We start from the raw sequence: 19,056 nt of genomic DNA, 5'->3' as shown, positions 1-19,056 counted from the left end.
GGCAAAAGTGTTGATATGGATATATGCCCCATTCTGAATAATTTCTGAGATACAACACATATGATGTACATTTGTTTTTGCACTGATGGCACATGTATCTTCATTCATCAACCTCTTTGACATTTTATTCTAGCCCAACCTATCTCACTGCTTTCAATCTCTTTGCTTGGGATGTCTTTCTGCGATTGAAGTAGCCCATTGAATGCACAGTTATCCGTGGCTTGTGAGTGAGGGGAGATTGAGAATGTATCAGAGAGATGCAGTGGTTAGCTGTGTTTGTAAGTGCACTGGCTAAAATGTCACACATCCACACTACTGAAGAATATGGAGATACAGCAATGGCTGTGCTCCTGCTGCTTTTGAAGAATACCATCAGCAATTTCTGACACATGCAGTTCCTGATCATAGAGTATTTACCAAAATTTTCAGCAAATTGCTTGAAAAGATATTCTTCCAAGTTCTTATTTTGCTTCTGAACTTGTGGTTCAATAACCTACGCAGGAACAGCAACACATTATTTGAATCAGTGTTCCTTGGACACATTTGTGGCAATCATTACATACAGAATACTTCTACCCTCTTCACATACAGCTTGTCCACGATCTTCACATTGGTGACAATGGCACGTAACTTGCCATTTGTCACTGGTTAAATGACAATCTTGATTTGCTTCCATAAGTGTTATTCAAGCCATACTTAAATGGAATGGAATGAATGACATACATAATAATCACTGATAGTCGCAAGAAAATCCACACAGTATAGTGGAAATCAATCTTCAAGTTTGTTTTTCAATCATTGTCTGGTGCAGCATGATCAGAAACATGTTGATAGGTCCAGTCATATTAAAAGAGTAAATGATGTGACAGAATTACTTGCATTTTACCAGGCATGTTAGCAAAAATCTCAATGACTCTTACCCTAATAACTGTATTGGTGATGGTAGTACAGTTAACAGACCACTATGATCATTGGACCTTAAGCCATTAGATTTTGTTTATGGAATTTCATGAAGTCTGAGGTTTACAAACAGAATGTTAATATGCAAGATGAACTCATTAGGGAACATGCAGAGACACTCAGGCAAGCAACATAAATGCACTGAAGTTGATGACTGGATATACAAATATTTATTGTGAATTGTACAATGACCGTAATGTGATATGTACGATAATGATTATAGGAAAATGCGTTAAAATACATGTCTTTCAACTGATGCTTAATCAGATACGTATTGTAATGTTTACCAACTGTTGCACATGTGTTAACCAGATGATGTATTGAATAATATAGAAAATAAAAAACAATGTACATTAAAAGTATTTTGTCTCAAAAACCATTCAGAGTAAGGAATATGTCCAAATTAAGTGTTTTGCTTCAAATAATAGGTCTTGTAATATCCCTGAATATTGACCACTCTTCTAGAGACACCCTCATAACGCATCTGAAACATTCTGATGTCTACTATTTGATTTTGTTTTATTGATCCCATACTTACTTGGGCTGAAATCCTTCACAGTTCCATCATATGTAGATTCAGCCTACCATTGCTCTTTTGAAGTTCTCTATCCTACCTTTGTAATTAAGGGATTTAAAATTCCACATTCTAGAATGTCAGTTTAAATAAAACAATGAGAAATCCGGGATGGAATGTAACAATGTTATGGAAAGTATAGTTGCTACTCACTATGTAGCGGAGATGCTGAGTCACAGATAGGCACAACAAAAAGACTCCCAAAATAAGCTTTCGACCAACAAGGCCTTTGTTGGAAATAGACCACACACACACACACACACACACACACACACACACACACACACACACCAGACCACAATCTCTGGCAGCAGCTGAAGCCACACTGAGTGGCAGATACGCAAAACTGATAGTTACAGCAGTTGACAAAAGCTAAACTGGACAGAAAGCAGATTGTATTCCCTTATCCTCTTACTTATAAATCAGCTATATTTCAACATTTCTGAGCAAATTGGGAAATGTTTCTCCAATAAATGAATAATTACACACATAAATTAAAATTTTTCTATCAGTGTTGTAAATGATATTCACCTCCACACTTCTGTTGCAGTAATGTGCATGTCATCAGATCTTTGGGTATCTGAAGAAATTATGTTTCGAATGTGAAGTTTTATAAGAACAGTTGAGAGTGTATTTCCCACAATTATAGATACAAGGTTCGTCAGAAAAGTTAGATAACTGGTCACAGAAAATAAAGGAAACACGAGCTCTGAATGAAATATCATTACTGACCTTCAAAGTAGTCACCATTAGCTACAATGCACTACTGACATCAGTTGTAAAGCTGTTGAAAACAATCAGCAAGCACTTCTTGCAGTATGATTTGAAGCCTTGTGGTCATGTTGTTGGATATACACAATGTCTGCAAATTTTCTTGAACAACAGTGGTTACACTGTCTTTGTTTGTCTTCAACTCTTCTGCTCTCATTCTCAAAGACAGCTGCTGATCACACGCAAACATCTGTTGCACACATTTAATACTGAGTAGGATTGTGCGTGTTGACCTATACAGGGCTCATCCTCGACATGTCCTTTGCATCTCCAAAGTGATTAAATTGGTCTCACACACTTTTTACTCATTGTTTCAACACCATACACTTGCACTAACATTCTGTGAGTCTTCACAGCCATTTTCCCTAATTGAAAGTAATACTTCATGATAACATATTGCTCCATTTTATGCTTCATTTTGTCTCCAGTGGCAGAGTTGAGTTACTAATCAAGTCATGTGTTAGGAACCTGATCAGAGATGACTAAGATTAAAATGATGTATCTTTCTGTATGGTAACTGACATTCTTTGGTTCCTTGTGAGTGTGTTAATGTTCCATGTTTTGTGTTCTGAAGAACGTTGTTTTAGCTTGCTAATAAAGTGCAATATTATCAGCTAGTTTAAGTTTTGTGCTGGACGTGATTAACTCTCCAAAGTGGTTACTGTGATTCTGAACAGTACTTAACTTTTTGGCATCTTCGGAGTGACACAATGGAGCCTATCACCAATACTGCCATGGAAACAGAAGTTTCACCCACACGTACAACAAGCAACATTATTTCTCCATCAGCTGCTGTTCCTGTTGCCTCCGGCTTTTGCAACTCCAACATAAATTTCAATGCAAGGTAGTCTCCTGTTTCACCTACAAGAGCACAGCTGTGGCTTACTCAGGTTGAGGTTATATCTAGATTACATAACCTTATGTTGGACGAAGAGCAATTTACTTTAATCATTTCTTGATTGGACTTAAATATGATTGAAAAGTTGGATGACATTTTGTGCCAGCAGTTTATATCGTGTTTAAAGAGGATGTCCTCTAGTGGTTTGTGTTAACACCAGACCCGCACCTCCATAAAATCATTGACAGTGAGAAATATTCAGATGAATCCCCATCTCAGATCATTCGGTTGCTGCATGCATGAACAGATACCAAACTTCTGATGGAGCCATCTTTGGAAATATTTTGGATGTGGATACTCCCAAAAAATGTGAGTGTGGTTTTGTCAGCTTTTCCAGATTGTTCAGTTGATGAATTGTCTAAGAAAGCTGATGTGGTGGCTGTGGTGTGCAGCCAGCAGTCAGTATGCAGCCACAAAAGGAGGTTATGTATGGAGGTCGCAGCTCGCACATTAATGGGACATGGAGACAGTGCAGTGACTGCAGAGAATTGAACTCTCTCCAATGCCTGATAGGTACCCAGTATCAAACATAGCAGATTTTACTAGCAACTTGGTGGGATATATTTCTTTGCTGTGATTGATTTGGCAAAAGCCTTTACATATATTCTGATGGCCCCTAAAGACAAGAAGCAAATTGCTATAACAATGCCATTTGGACTATTTTAGCACAAAGTGATGTCTTTTGGACTATAAAACATGGCCTAGACATAGCAACATTATATGCACAAGGTACTCCATGGTCTCTTTTGTTTTCTGTTATGTTGATGACCTCTTAATTTTTTACTTCAACACAAGAATAACATATGGAGCATATGCATGTGGCATTTCAGAGGTTGGAAAGTTATGAGATAATGGTTAATGTTGATAAATGTGTTTTTATGAAGCAGGAGTTCATTTTCTGGGTTACATGGTTTTACGCAACAGACCATCACCTAGATCTGAAAAAGTAGCTGATATTATGCTAATGGCCCTTCCTGATAATTTCAAAAGGATTTATGGTTTTCTACGTATTCTGAACGATTACTGGAGACACGGATGAGATTCAAAAGCTTCTCAACAACTTCCTGAAGGGCGGGAACATGTCTGGAAACAAAGAGATTTCTTTGACTCTAGTGGCAGTGAGAGTATATACGGATTTAAAAAGTGTGCTGGCTCAGGCTTCATCATTGGCACATCCAATTCCTGATGCTCCCATCACTCTGTTGGTGAATAGACAGACAGTAGTAGTAGTAGTAGTAGTCTTGCAGCAGTCAATGTCTGGGGGGTGGCAGTCATTGACTTTCTTATTCAAGAACTTGTCAGTCAAACAACCAACACAGAACACCTTTGATTGGGAGCTTTTAGTTGTTTATTTAATGGTGAAACTTTTTTGCCCATGGTTCAAATGTCAGATTTTTTTTCTGTTTTCATTTATCATAAGCCACTGTCTCCAAACAAGTCACAGAGCTTAATTCCCCAAGGCAGATGTACAACATGGAATTCATCATTCAGTCTTTCACTGATATTCAACCTATCTTGGGTCCAGATAATATGGTGGCAACTGCTTTTCCCCAAATGTAAGGTGTTTACAACTATTGATTGGGTGAGTGTGGCTGCAGAACACAATACAGAACCACTCCTTGGCCACTGCATGTGGTGGACCCAAGTTAATAGTAGAGTCAGGTGTCAGGAACTCAATCAGAGTTGACTAAGAATAAAATGATATATCTTAGTGTATGGTAACAGAGGGTCTTTGGTTCTTGTGCATGTGTTGATGTTCCATGTTTTGTGCTGAAGAATATTGTATTAGATTGCTGATAAAGTGTGGTATTATCAGCTAGTTTATGTGTTTTTGGTGGATCTGATTAACTCCCCAAACTCCATTTTTGCAATGAGATGAGTGTGATGGATGCTTGAAATTTATTAACAGCTCTCTTTGAAAAAGAGAGCAGAAATATTGAAGATAGGCAAAGACAGTGTAAGCACTATTGTTCATGAACATTCACAAATGTTGCGCATATCCAGCAACGCATGACTGCAGTGCTTCCAGAGATTCGATAAGAAATGTTTCCTGACAGTTTCCAGCAGCTTTACAACCAATGTCAGAGTTGTGGTATAGCTAATAGTGATTACTCTGAGAGCCAGTAGAGGTATTTTATTTGTAACTCTTGTTTCCTTTATTTTCTGAGACTGTTCACCTAATTTTTTCAGGCCCTTCTTGTATTATGTGACACTCAGTGTGTTCTGTGACTATATTGGAAGAACAGATGATACAAAAACCAAGTTAAAAAATTTAGAATTTTGTTGATTTGTAAGGTGTTCAGGACAAGAGAAAAAATGCTGTTGGCATCTGACTGCCAAATGAGATGTCATGTCTAAGTTATGCTCCCATTTTTATGGTATTACTTGACTAAATGGTTTTTGTCTTTAGTGTCTCCATAATTAATATGTACTTCATTTTATTTCATCAAAGTACCCTGCACATCAACAGAGGATGTGAGTTTACTGACTTACAGAGTCTGTGTGCTTATTTCCCAGAAATTCTACCACATAGGTACAACTAGTTTGCACAGCCTCTCAGCAGTTTGTTTTATTTGGTAATTGGCTATAAAATGAATAATTTATTATGTTATGCCATATTATCTTTCATGATGATGAGGCTGTATTCTCATTATCAAACAATCTTTGGAGAAAACACACATAATGATAATATATTATGAAACTGTCACTCTGGAATGACAGTCACAAGAGAAAGATTAAATAATTACATGTTTTCAGTTTCTTGCCAATGGTTTCAATAGCTGCTGCAGAGGTTGGCTAACTTATACATTTAAATGAGGCATGGCATATATGGTATGATTTTTCTCATTATAATGGAGATTTTTGTATCTAGTTACTCTTGAGATGAATGTATGATAGTTATTCCTTAACTATTGGGCTGGTTTCACTTGTCATCTGAGTGTAGATATGACAAAGGTAGTTTTTAGTGTTACATATTGAATTTTATCATATTTGTAAAACCTTCCATCACTGCTTTGTAGAATTATTTTTTATAAATATTTGCTTTTGATGTCAAAAATAAGTAGACAGTTGCTATCTGGTCAGAGCATGGGCTTCATTCACTGATCATTCATATCACTGTCAACATACAGATGTATGATGAAAACCACATTCCCTCTACCCCTCCTCCTCTTTTTCGTATGTTTGTCTGGTAACAGATTTTATCTTTGGTTATAAGTGTAGTAATTATAGTGCCATAATAGTACACTTATTTAATCTCCCCCCCCCCCTTTCCCCTTCCTCTCTCGCTAGTAAATTTTCATACACTAATCCACGCTGTGCTGTTGTTAACAAAGGACTTAGACAGTTGTTGCTATCTCTTTTTAAGTATTTACTAGCATCCTGTTTTTACTTTTTATTTATTTATTTATTTATTTATTTATTTTTTTTTTGCCCTAAGACTGTAAGCTGAAGAAGAATTTTATTGATCTATGCATTTGGCTTCTATAGGTTTTGTTTTCGCCATACTTATTTTTAAAAGAATATCACACCTGTGGTTTCAGGAAAATTATTTTTCTGATCAATTTTTAGATGATTTTATATTTTTTTCCACGTGTGTGCAAAATTTGCCTCAAAATATCAGTTATACTGTTAATGTGTACCTGTATACATGATAGTTGTGCTACAATTTATTTACAGATGAAGCGTGGTCTACGTTTACGCCGATTCAAATCTGAGGCAAGTGTTCATGCAGACGATGATGAGATGAAGGCAGCAGCAGCAGCTGCTGCTGTGCCAGCAGCTATGGCACTGAGTGTGGAGCCAAGTGGAGGAGGAGAGTCTGATGCAACAGAACTTTTAGGTGCCTTAGCTCATGCTGTTTCACAGCCTGATATACGAAGGCAGAAAACAGTACCACTTCCTCGACGGCCAGCAGGTAATTCAACTCCCAATTTGCATGTAGAGTTTTTGTTGCAGTGTAACAGAAAATCTTTGATTATATGACTTGCAACACTCACAAAGAGAGATGCGCAACATCCTCATACTCTGAATAATTTTCTATTTCTAGAAGCTGTTTATTTCGTAGCGCAAGGAAAGTTCTGGCAAAATGTAAATTGTGAATAATTTAGGAGTAAAGGAGACACTCACCAAATAGTAGAGGCATTGAAATGTCAACAAGCACACAAAAAAGAATGCAGCCTGTCCTTCCCTCCCTCCCTTTCTCCCTCCCCCCCCCCCCCACCCTGCATGTGCGTGCGTGTACACACACACACACACACACACACACACACACACACACACACACACAGCTACATTATGCTGGCTGAACCCACAATGCCAGGGTTGCAGTTCAGAAGCTAGACCAGTGTGAGGAATTGTACTGCATAGCATTGGTAGACGGAGAAGGGAGAAAGAGATTGTAATTGAGAGGAGAGGTTGGGAGGGATAGTTGATGGCTTAGAGGGAGGTAGCAAGTGTGTGGGATAGACAAGCAAGAGGGAGAGGTAGCAGGTGCGTGGAATAGGAATGCAACAAACAGTCACCAATGTCGGTGAGATCATGTGGTGCATGACGACAATTACATGGGGGGCATGATTTGGGAGGAGGTAACTGGACAGTAAAGAGGAGAATGTTGGGTGTTGGTGTGGGTGCAGTGGATTTGTATAGGTTGAGGACAGGAGGATTATGGGAGGAAAGGATGTGTTCTAAGGATAACTCTCATCTGCTCAGTTCAGAAAAATTCATGCTGGCAGCATGGATCCAGATCATATTGGTTGTGTAACAGCTGTTCAATGCGAACTTATTGTGCTAAGCAGTGCTACCACCAGGTGGTCAGCTTTGCTCTTGGCTTTGGTTAGTCGGGGCCATTCATTCTGGTGAACAGCTTGTTGGTGGTCTATGCCCACATAAAATGCTGTGCAGAAATTCCAGCAGAGCTGGTTTATGATATTAATGCTTTCACAGATGTCCCAGCCTCTGTTGGGTTAGTGGGTTAGGATAAGCCTGTGACAGGGCTAGAACAGGATGTGCTGGATGAGTGAATTGAGCAAGTCTTGCACACAGGTCTTCCACAGATAAATAACCTTTGTGGTAAGTGGTTGGTAGTGGGAGTGGCATAGGGATAGTCCAGGATGCTGTGTAGTTTGGGTGGATAGTAAAGTACTTCCTTTTTTAGGAAGGATGAGAAAGATCGTGGGTAGCATGTTCCTCATTTCTGGACATGATGATGATAGTCAATGGATATGTCCTTCACCAGGGCTTCCATCAATGAGGGGTACTCTACCTACAATCCGTTTCATCCCTCATAAAGTAGTGTTCCATTTCCCACCTGACCTACAAAACAACCTGGTCCATCCCTATACCACTCCAGATTCCAATCCATTGCCACAAGTGTCAAATCCCTATGGAAGACTCTGGCACAAGACCTGCTCAATTCATCCACCCAGCACATCCTACTCTAGTCCTGTCATAGGCTATCCCATCATTGGCTGGGCCACCTGCAAAAGCAGCCAAGTCATATATCAGCTCTGCTGCAATTTCTGCACAGCACTTTATGCGGGTGTGACCACCACCTAATTGTGACCAAGAACAGAGTTGACCATCCAGTGACTGAACAAGCAGCTGAGCTGAACATGCTGGAGTTCAATGACTGCTTCATGACTGTGTCATCTAGATCCTTCCTCCCAGCACCAGCTATATTGAACTATGCAGATGGAGATTGTCTTTACAGCAGATCCTTCACTCTCGTAATACTTCTGGCTTCAGTCTCTGCCAACCCACAGCATACACACCGTCTACCCAACAGTCTCCCCATCCTATAACTCTCTCCCGATCTGCACCTCCATGTCATCGCCATTCTGCATTGAACGAACTCACCAGCTCCAGTGCCCCTGTTATGTATTCTTATCTCCTGTGCCTATGCTAATTTCTATTCCATACAAATGCAGCCCCCCTTCCCCTCCCCTCTCCCCTACCTGAGTCATCAGTTACCCCCTCACCAACCTGTATACCCACTTCTCACCAATTTCTCCTTCTGCTCACCCTATATGACACTACTCCTCACCCCATTCTACCTGCCAAACTGCAGTCCCAACATTGTGGGTGCAGTCAGCACTCTGTAGCTGCACCACTTTGTGTGTGTGTGTGTGTGTGTGTGTGTGTGTGTGTGTGTGTGTTTGTGTGTCCCCCCCCCCCCCCCCCAATTTTCAATGGCTCAACACATATATTATTCAATGAGTGATCTCTGTTATTCCTAAATTATTTCCATAGCTATTTCTTTCATGCAGATACCCTTTGTTGAGGTACAATCTGTTACTTTTTGCTCATATGCTCATTCACTTAACACTGCTCAAGGCATATGCACAATGGCTAAAACATTGTTTTCATATTTTGAGAAAATATTGAAATACCTTTCTTGCCATGTGGTTTACATTTTCCATGATTTCCCTAAATAACTTTAGGTGAACTTTAGAATCTAGTACATAGTTTACAGTCCCACTTGCAAGTAGGTCAGAAACACACCATTGTAAAGTTGACATAATAAAAAGATAGCCAATCAGTGATGAGTCTGTGGGTGTGCGTGCATTTAAACTAAATTTCCCAAACTCATACCTGATATGCTAAAGTACACAGCTAATGATTAAATTAGCTGAATATGATGGTTTCAGCTGAGCAATCTCAACTAGCCAAACTTTAAATCCGTGGCTGCTTACATTAGATGTGAATTATTGGTGATGTTTATTGGGTAAAACTTGATTATTAAATTAACTATTTACTAATTAGTACCATAATGCAATTTTATGAGAAATAAGCATAATACAACAGCAGCTTAGACAAAGCCACACTGCTAGACACACCCAAAAATGATCACTTACCAGACAAACTTCTGCATGCTCCTTGCTGGTTGTCTGTCATTTTATGATCATAATTCCAGGGTAGTGCTTGTCTGACCTATGGTTATCTGGTAAATTGTGCCCAATCTGAAATCCCATGCCCTACTCTGACCTATCACGTTATTTTATCTGCCCTATTTTCTGACTAGTTGCTGTTGCACCATGTGACCATGGTAAGTTTTTCTATTATTTACTTAAAAAAGACTGTGGCCCACTTTCTTCCATATTCTTGCTAATTACCATCTGGTGTCCCATCTCTGACATGAACAAAGTCATATTTTAAACTATAAGCATCCTTCCATTTTTCAAACCAAGTATTGTAGATTGTAGTGTTCTCCATTAGCAAGGTGTGAAAATGTTGATGGACAAAATTAAATGTGTCCCTGCTTCTCTTCTGTGATTTTGCTTCTGGCAGAGATTTCTGAAGAAGGGCAACATTTTAATAATGTATGCTATCTGTGTAAGTTTCATTGCCATTATGTGCCATCTTATATTAACCAGATGTATTCATACAGGTAATTATTGAGTCAGTTTGTATAGTCAAATGCGTCATAGTGTAGTATCATGATGTTTCTATTTACCAGTCTTCTTCATACGGCTACTGAGTAACAACAATGTAAGGAAGCGATAGATTGCTGCTTCCCATAAATATTACAAGCTAAGTTGCTGACAGACACAATTAAAAGACACTTACACATTAGCTTTCTGCCGCAGCCTTCATCAGAAAGAGAAACAGTAACACACACCATTAATTCACACAAGCAAGCGCACACACCTCACAACCGCATGACCACCGACTCCAGCAGCTCACACTGGAATGCAACTGTCACATGGAATGGATAAAGCAGTTTGGAGGGTGCGGGGAAAGGAAAGGGATAGCAGTTTATGGAGGGGGGGGGGGAAGGAACATTTTCTGGAGAAGTGTGCAGAGACTAGACTGCCAACAAGTGCAGGAGGCTGTGGGTCATCGAGGTGGGGGAAATGGAGTGAAAAAGGAGAGGAGTGGGGAATGATGGGCAGGTGTGTTGGCAGAGGGTGGTACACAAAATGGGTGGGAGACAAGAATAGGGAGGAGGTAATAAGACAGACATGGTGGAAACTGATTGGTACTTCATTGTAGGTTAAGGCCAGGATAATGTTGGGAGCAGAGAATTTATTGTAAGGGTAACACCCATCTGCTCAGTTCAGAAAATCAGATGGTGGTGGGGAGGATCGAGGTGGCTTGGGTGGTAAAGCAGCCATTGAAATCAAGCACATTATATTTAGCTGCATGTTGTGCCACAGGGGGTATTCTTTGCTCTTGGCCACAGTTTGGCAGTGGTTGTTCATCCTGTTGGAAAGCTGCTTGGTAATCATACCAATATACAAAACTGTGCAATGATTGCAGAATACCTTGTATGAGACATGGCTGCTTTCACAAGTAGCCCAGCTACAGATGGTGTAGGATACGCCTCTGACAGGACTGGAATAGGAAGTGCTGGACAGATGGATTGGGCAGCTTTTGTACCTGGGTCTTCCGCAGGGATGTAATCCTTGTGGCAAGGGGTTGGCATAGGGAGTGGCATAGTGATGGACTAGGAAAGGATGATGATGAGATTGGGTAGGCAACAAAACAACGTTTTAGGAGGGATGGGAAGGATCTTGGGTAGGATATCCCTCATTTCAGACGTGATGATAGGTAATCGAAGCTCTGGTTTAGGAGTGCTTTGATTACCTATCATCATGCCCTGAAACAAGGGGCATCCTACCCGAGATCCTTCCCATCCCTCCTAAAGTGGTGTTCTGTCAGCCACCCAACCTCCACAACATCCTAATCCATCCCTATGCCACTCCAAATGACAACCCCTTGTTACAAGGATTATGTCCCAGTGGAAGACCCAGGAGCAAGATCTACCCAATTCATCCACTCAGCACTTTCTATTCCAGTCCTGTCACAGGCTTACCATACATCATTCAGACTCTGTGCTTCCTGTGAAAGCAGAAATGTCATATACCAGCTCTGCTGTAATCATTGCACAACTTTTCATATTGTTATGATTATGTACAAGCTGCCCACCAGGATGAACGGCCACCGCCAAACTGTGGCCAAGAGCAAAGTAGACCAACTTGTGACACAACATGCAGCTGAACATAACATGCTTGATTTCAGTGGTTGCTTTACTTCCTGAGCCATCTGCATCCTCCCCTCCACCACAAGCTGTTCTGAACTCCAGAGATGGACTTATCCTCACAACACATTCTCCCTTCCCGAAATTATCCCAGCCTCAACCTATCATAACATACTGTCCCCAAACCCTCCACTCAACAGTTTCTGCCCCCTCTGTCCGATCACCTCCTCCCTGTTCTCATCTCCCCACCCCCTTTGTGTGCTGCTCTCTACCAACCCAGTCACCCATCTTTCGTCACTCCTCTACATTTCCTCTCCGTTTTCCCCACCTCCCTGCTCCACAGCCTCCCAGCTGTGCCTGTTGGCAGTATAGTCCCTGCACACTCTGCCAGACAGTGTTCCTCTCTCCTCCCACGCATACACTGCTATCCCTTCCCCTTCCCCTTCCCTCCCATCTCCAAAGTGCTGCTTCCATTCCATGTGACAGTTACAGTATGGTCCGAGCTGCAGTAGCTGGTGGTCATGTGTGCATGAGGTGTGTGTGCTTGCTTGTGTGAATGAATGGTGTGTGCTTCCGTCTCTCTTTCTTTCTCTAACAACTAATGTGCCTGTCTGCAACTTAACTTGTCATCTGTACAGTAAGTAGCAACCTTTCTTTTCCTTACCCTATTAATATCCCAACCTGGAGCTTCCACTGTTTGGTTATTGAGTAATTTAATCACTAAATAATGGCTCATCACAACAGTGTGAAATTTAATTTCTAGTTCAATTGCCTTTATTGATTTAACTGTACAGTGATCAACATTTAAATAGCAATTCTGTAAGGTAGTAAGGAAAATGGCAGCAACTCGGATAGTTTATCAGTGGTCTGAGAAAAATAAAAAATTCACTAGGGACAACACAAATGGCTAACATCTTGAGTGCTCAAAGACGCAGCAGAATGGCTTAGTGATTGCACTGGGTTATTGACATTGAACATTACATGATGCTATCCAGAAGCTAAGTGACTTACATAGGACATGGGTGAACTTAGTGTTATAAGCAAGTGAATGATTTCCCCTAACTGATGAATAACATATTGGCTGTAATAACTGAATGTTCACCACCAACTGTCTGATGATTTGTGTGCAACGCATATATAAAGACATGTGGTGTAGAAATGACAACATGATAAAATAGAAAACTATTATGTTTTAGATATTAACATAAAAGATAGCGAAAGTAAATAATCAAAAATATTTTGGTAAGAAACATGTAATTCTAGGAAAGCTGTAGATTTCTGGGATCAGAAATCTGAACATTTTGGAATGTGATAATTCTGAATAAGCATAACTTTTTCAGAAAAAGTAAGAAGTTTGTTGCAAAGTGATAATGAGGGCTTTCAATTAATGTAAATCAATCCTAAAACAAATAATTATTAGAAGGGTGACATTTTGAAAAGCATTTGGTTTATAGTGAATTTTTTTTTTTTTTTTTTTGTCATCAGTCTACTGACTGTTTTGATGCGACCCGCCATGAATTCCTTTCCTGTGTTAACCTCTTCATCTCAGAGTAGCACTTGCAACCTACGTCCTCAATTATTTGCCTGACGTACTCCAATCTCTGTCTTCCTCTACAGTTTTTGCCCTCTACAGCTCCCTCTAGTACCATGGAAGTCATTCCCTCATGTCTTAGCAGATATCCTATCATCCTGTCCCTTCTCCTTATCAGTGTTTTCCACATATTCCTTTCCTCTCCGATACTGCGTAGAACCTCCTCATTCCTTACCTTATACTAGTGGTAAATGCATTATGTGTGTAATAGTAAACAAAACCAAAACTATCTAATGAGTGGAATTGTAGCAAATAGAGCAATTCTGTCTTGCTGTCTTTCAGGTGGCTGTATTTTTCATTCAAATATAAAAAACTGTTACAATGTACCTAACTTGGAAGTTTCAACAAAGCACTGAAAAGAAAACAATTTTTCTTTTCTGCAATTTTGTTAGTATTCAGTTTACAGTGACCACTGGCCACTATAACACTATTGCTCATCTTGAATATTATGATCTTTGACTCTGCTCTCTTTGTCTTTGTGTCTGTACACCATTTCAAGTTTTTTGGTTGTATTGTGCTTCTATGTATCATTAAAGTTTTTGATACCGAATTGCTTGTTTTGATTTCAATCCTCTACCATATCATTGTTGGGACTGGAATTAATAATAATAATAATAATAATAATAATAATAATAATAACAATAACAATAATGATAAGTACTGCAAGTTCATTATTTGCACTGTAACTTTTCCACTTGTTACTTTAACTTTGGTGAACAGAATTTTGACAAATACAGCATTATTATTTTTCACTCCTGGAACTTCACAGTAACGTAAAATAATAAATAAAATCTTGACTCAGTTTATTTTGTAGCTAAAAGAGAAATGAGGTTTTACCAATACAAGTAAATTATAAATAATTATCTCACTACAAACTCACATCTCATAAATAATATGTTCATAACAATATTGGAAACTGGATTAAAAAAACTCTAAATTACAAATTAGAAATTTTTGTTGAAAAATATTTTTATGTTTTAAATGACGTTTATAGATAATGCTCTTTATTTAATTCAGGTGCACTTCATGATTTCTGTTACAAATGAGATTGTTAATACCTGTTGCAGGAGAGTAATTTTGTAGAACTCTAAATCTCAACCCTTAAACTCTTTTCGCAGATCTCAAAGTTCCTCCTCCTCTAAGACCAGATCACTATTCTGGAGTGGAAGGAAAAGTTGTTCAAGCACAAGGACTGCATGTTGCCCGCATTGCACAACTGTACTGCCGTGTTCGTTTTCAAGGGTAAGGGTGGACTGGAAATATAATTACAAATTTATGTGCAACAAAATCTGCTTTAAACTTTGCAGATGTACCAACAGATTGTAGTAACATATATTCATTTTCAGGAAGTCTTTGGTATTTCCATGTGCATACAACAATGACATTTCGCACGTGTTTGTGTTTAGGTTTAGTTAAAGTAGTTTTCTGGAAATTAAATTTCCCTGAAATCTAATGATCTGAAACTCATGCCCACTTTGCTTCGTGTAATTAAGAAAATTATTATCTTTCTCGATAGTAAAAGCCCATATGAACCTAATGATATTACTCACAGAATGATCATTAATTGTTCTCAAAATACAAGTGCTTACATTTGTGAAATATGTAATGAATTTTTGGCATAGGAGATTTTTCATTGAGTTGTAAAACCCTTAATTAAAAAAGGTTGTGGGAGAGATGTAAATAAGTACCAAGTAGTTTCATTTCCAAACGTTAGTAGTAGTAGTAGTAGTTGTTGTTTTATTCATCTGTAGATTTCTTTTACAAGGATATTGGACATCTTTTGATATTATGATTTAAGAATAACAAAATTAAAGTAAATCACATAGACATTTACATACTTATAGTTCTAGTATGATAAGGATGTGGCCTTATAGTAGGAACAGTCCTGGCATTTACCTGAAGTATCTAGGGATATGACAGAAAACCTAAATCAGGATGGAGCCTCCCCCTCCCCCGACGATTACAAGGCCACTCTGTTTAAAACAGTGCTTCCTCATTTGGTTGTTGAGGAAATAACATACTCTAGAATAATGGACAACCTTCTCAATAACTACCGGTATTTATTTAGTGAATTAAAATTTGAATTTTAGAATCAGTACTCAATTAAAAGTTCACTGTGCAACACAATTAAAAATTCACTTTCTTGGAAATACTGTAATTGTCTTCCACTGCATTGCACAATTTTGAAATTTGCCTCAGAGGTGCTTACGTCCTTCCTCTTCAATGGTGTAAAAGTATGGCACCTTGCAGTGTCAGCCTCATGCTCGATGATGGTTCAGACAACAAAGTGTCAAAACATGCTAGAAAAGGGATAGAGCTCAGAAGTTCATGTGAGATGTGAGGCAGATAAATTGTATCACATTGCCACCAAATTTCACAAAAGCTTTGCTCACTGCCACCATGAATGTGTCACACAATGAGAAGGTTGTCATACCACCTCTTACCCACATATCACCCCTTGTTTTAATGTCTCTGCAATGGAGATCAGAACCACGACACCCAGTGTTGATGTCACACGGTTTTATTATGGGTGGCTGAGGAAAACATGTCAGACATAACGTCACTCACAGTTGACACAAAAATGACTCAGGGGGTGGCATAAAAGGTGTAAATGAAACCACCCTTTCCCTTGTGGCGTGGATTCCCACACATTTTGTGATAAAAAGTGGCACTTCACAGTGCAGTGAACAGCAGGAGGGTGATTCTGACAGTTTCTGACACTGGTGACACCTCCCACACTGTTCAACCCTTCCGTAAGGTCACTGTAGGGCTGCAACTCCACTGAATGTGAACTGACCCATTTGGAGCGTGTGCAGCCATGATCTGTTATACTGTGTGGAACAATTGGGGACTGTTCAAAACTATTCAATGACATTTGAATGTGATTCAAAGCAGCGAAGGGTGTTTATGCTCTTTCAGCCCTCTTCTTTCATCCACTCCTATGGCATCTTTTGAAAAGGGGGGGGGGGGGGGGGGGGGAAAGGTCTAGTATGGGGTGTGGTGATCTTTCCATCATGTGACACAAGGATTATGGTGTAACTTCGTGGCAGTGTGACATCATTAACTCAACTAATACTCTTTGCCTGTTTTTCACTTGTATCAACACCTTTCCGTTCAACTCATGACTGAGAACAAGGGTGATGTTATAGGGTGACATATTTTTGTGCCATTACAGGGGGAGGTTGTAGGCACATATAAGCCAAATTCTGAACTTCAGTGTCAGAATGGGAGACAATTACAGAGTTTCCAAAAAAAATGGCCCTTTAATTGTGTTGTGCAAAGTCCCATTCACATTATCATTCGCCATATTTTTCAAGTATGAAACTGTAAAACATCAGTCAGTATGTTTTTCTAAGACCTACCCAAGGAGTTTGATTGTGTAAATTGAGACATTTTGGTAGACAACTGAGAAAACAGAATTAATGCTGTTGTTACAAAATGGCTTATTTCTACTCTCTAAAAGAACTTAATGAATGTAGATATGGAATACTTCTCTGGGTGAGTAGAAACTAATATGGGATTCCATGTGTTCCAGTCTTGTCCTGCTACTTTCCTCACCAGGGTTGCCACAAGTTCTGGAAATCAGGGAATATCAAGGAATTTGAAACATGTCAGGGGGAAAAAAAAAACCACACTGGAAAAATCTCATTTTTGTCTCAGTAGATGAAATGGTTTGTTTACTGGCTGGGCACAGCTAAATATGTGCACTGCATCCCTGTGCCCTCATTTTAACTGCTTCTCTGCTTCCTACTATTCCCCTCTGCTTGCAGTCAGTGGTGCCACCACTTCTTGCCACTAGCCTAGCAGCTGCTGACGAGAGGCAGGGAGGTGTGGGGTGTGGTTTGTTTGGATCTGATTCTCAGAGACTATTGATGCAGCACCAGAGACGGTGATCATGTGTTGTTGATGTACCTCAATGGGGACAGCTGAAAATGTGTGCCCCGACCGTGACTTGAACCTGGGATCTCCTGCATACATGGGAGATGATCTATCCATCTGAGCCCCCGAGGACACAGATGAACAGCGTGACTGCTGGAACTTATCCCTTACGTAGATTGTGGACAGTTGGGAATGTGGGTCTCACGGGAAGTGTGCAAGGGATAAGTCCCTGCAGTCGCACTATTCATCTGTACCCTCGGTGGCTCAGATGGATAGAGTGTCTGCCATGTAAGCAATAGATCCCGGGTTCGAGTCCCGATCGGGGCACACATTTTCAGCTCTCGCCATCGAGGTATATCAACAACACCTGTCGGCAGCTAAGGGTGTCAATTATCATTTATTCTAGAGAAGCTGCATGGTCATCAATGGTATCTGTCCTTTCAAGAGCAGTTACTGTCTTCATATTTATTTATTGTAGTACATTTTGGCACTTTGAAAGTAGTCCATATATTAGAAAGTATGGACGATAAGAACAAGAAAATTGTGGCAGTCACTGGTGGTTTGTACACTATGTACTCATATATTTCTCGAAAGAAAAATCACACAATATCTGTAAAATGATATGATCATGTGGCATTGATGGGCAGGAGGCCCCATCCAGGGAAATTCGGCTGCCTGCTTGCAAGTCTTCATTCAGATGACGCCACACTGGCCAACTTGCATGTTGATGGCCATGAAGTGGTGATGAGAACAACACAACACCCAGTCCATGAGCAGAGAAAATCTCCAACCCAGCCAGGAATTGAACCCGAACCCATTACATGGTAGCCAAACACGTTACCACTCAGCTAAGCAGGCAGACACACAATACCACTAAAATAATTGACATAACACAGTGTGTAATAACTGACAATAACAAACATATTTGAACCAAATTTTTATTGACAGTCACTGTAGCTATTGGTTTACACAACTCTTCCCTGACTTATACATTTTTTTTCAGGAGGCCTACTTTTCTCAGGTCACAGTGAAGGTATTTTAAATTTGTCTTGCGACTCCAAGGAAATGCATGTTTTTGTCACCAGGTGAAATAAATAAATTCAGTGGTCTTAATGAAACACACATACCATTTGGCTTGCTTTCTCCATCTAAATTTAGTTCATTACAAAAGATGTTGATGTTAGTACTTAAGAATTTTGCTCACACATTTAGAAATACTAAAGTCCCTACATTTTTTTTTGTCAACTTATGCCTTTACTCACCCTTGAGATCTCAAAATTTGTCAGGAAAAGATGCTAAAACTTATCTGGAAATCAGGGAAATATCAGGGAATGTCACTTGAAGAAACTTGTGGCAACCCTGCTCATGTACGTAATTGAGTCTCCATTTCATATCAGGAGAAA

General features: G+C 39.6%; 1 protein-coding gene across 1 annotated transcript in view; it reads left to right on the top strand.

Annotated features, from left to right (window-relative positions):
• The window catches only part of LOC126094274 (uncharacterized), a 285,093-nt gene that overhangs the window by 223,653 nt on the left and 42,384 nt on the right, over nucleotides 1-19,056 (top strand). The window contains exons 17-18 of the mRNA XM_049908787.1: nucleotides 6,882-7,119; nucleotides 14,893-15,016. Of these exons, the coding sequence (XP_049764744.1) occupies nucleotides 6,882-7,119; nucleotides 14,893-15,016 (362 nt within the window). The remainder of the gene's footprint in view (nucleotides 1-6,881; nucleotides 7,120-14,892; nucleotides 15,017-19,056) is intronic.

The sequence above is a fragment of the Schistocerca cancellata genome, chromosome 1 (assembly GCF_023864275.1).
Source record: "Schistocerca cancellata isolate TAMUIC-IGC-003103 chromosome 1, iqSchCanc2.1, whole genome shotgun sequence".
Classification (NCBI taxonomy): domain Eukaryota; kingdom Metazoa; phylum Arthropoda; class Insecta; order Orthoptera; family Acrididae; genus Schistocerca; species Schistocerca cancellata.
This window is presented reverse-complemented; position numbering and strand designations above follow the sequence as displayed.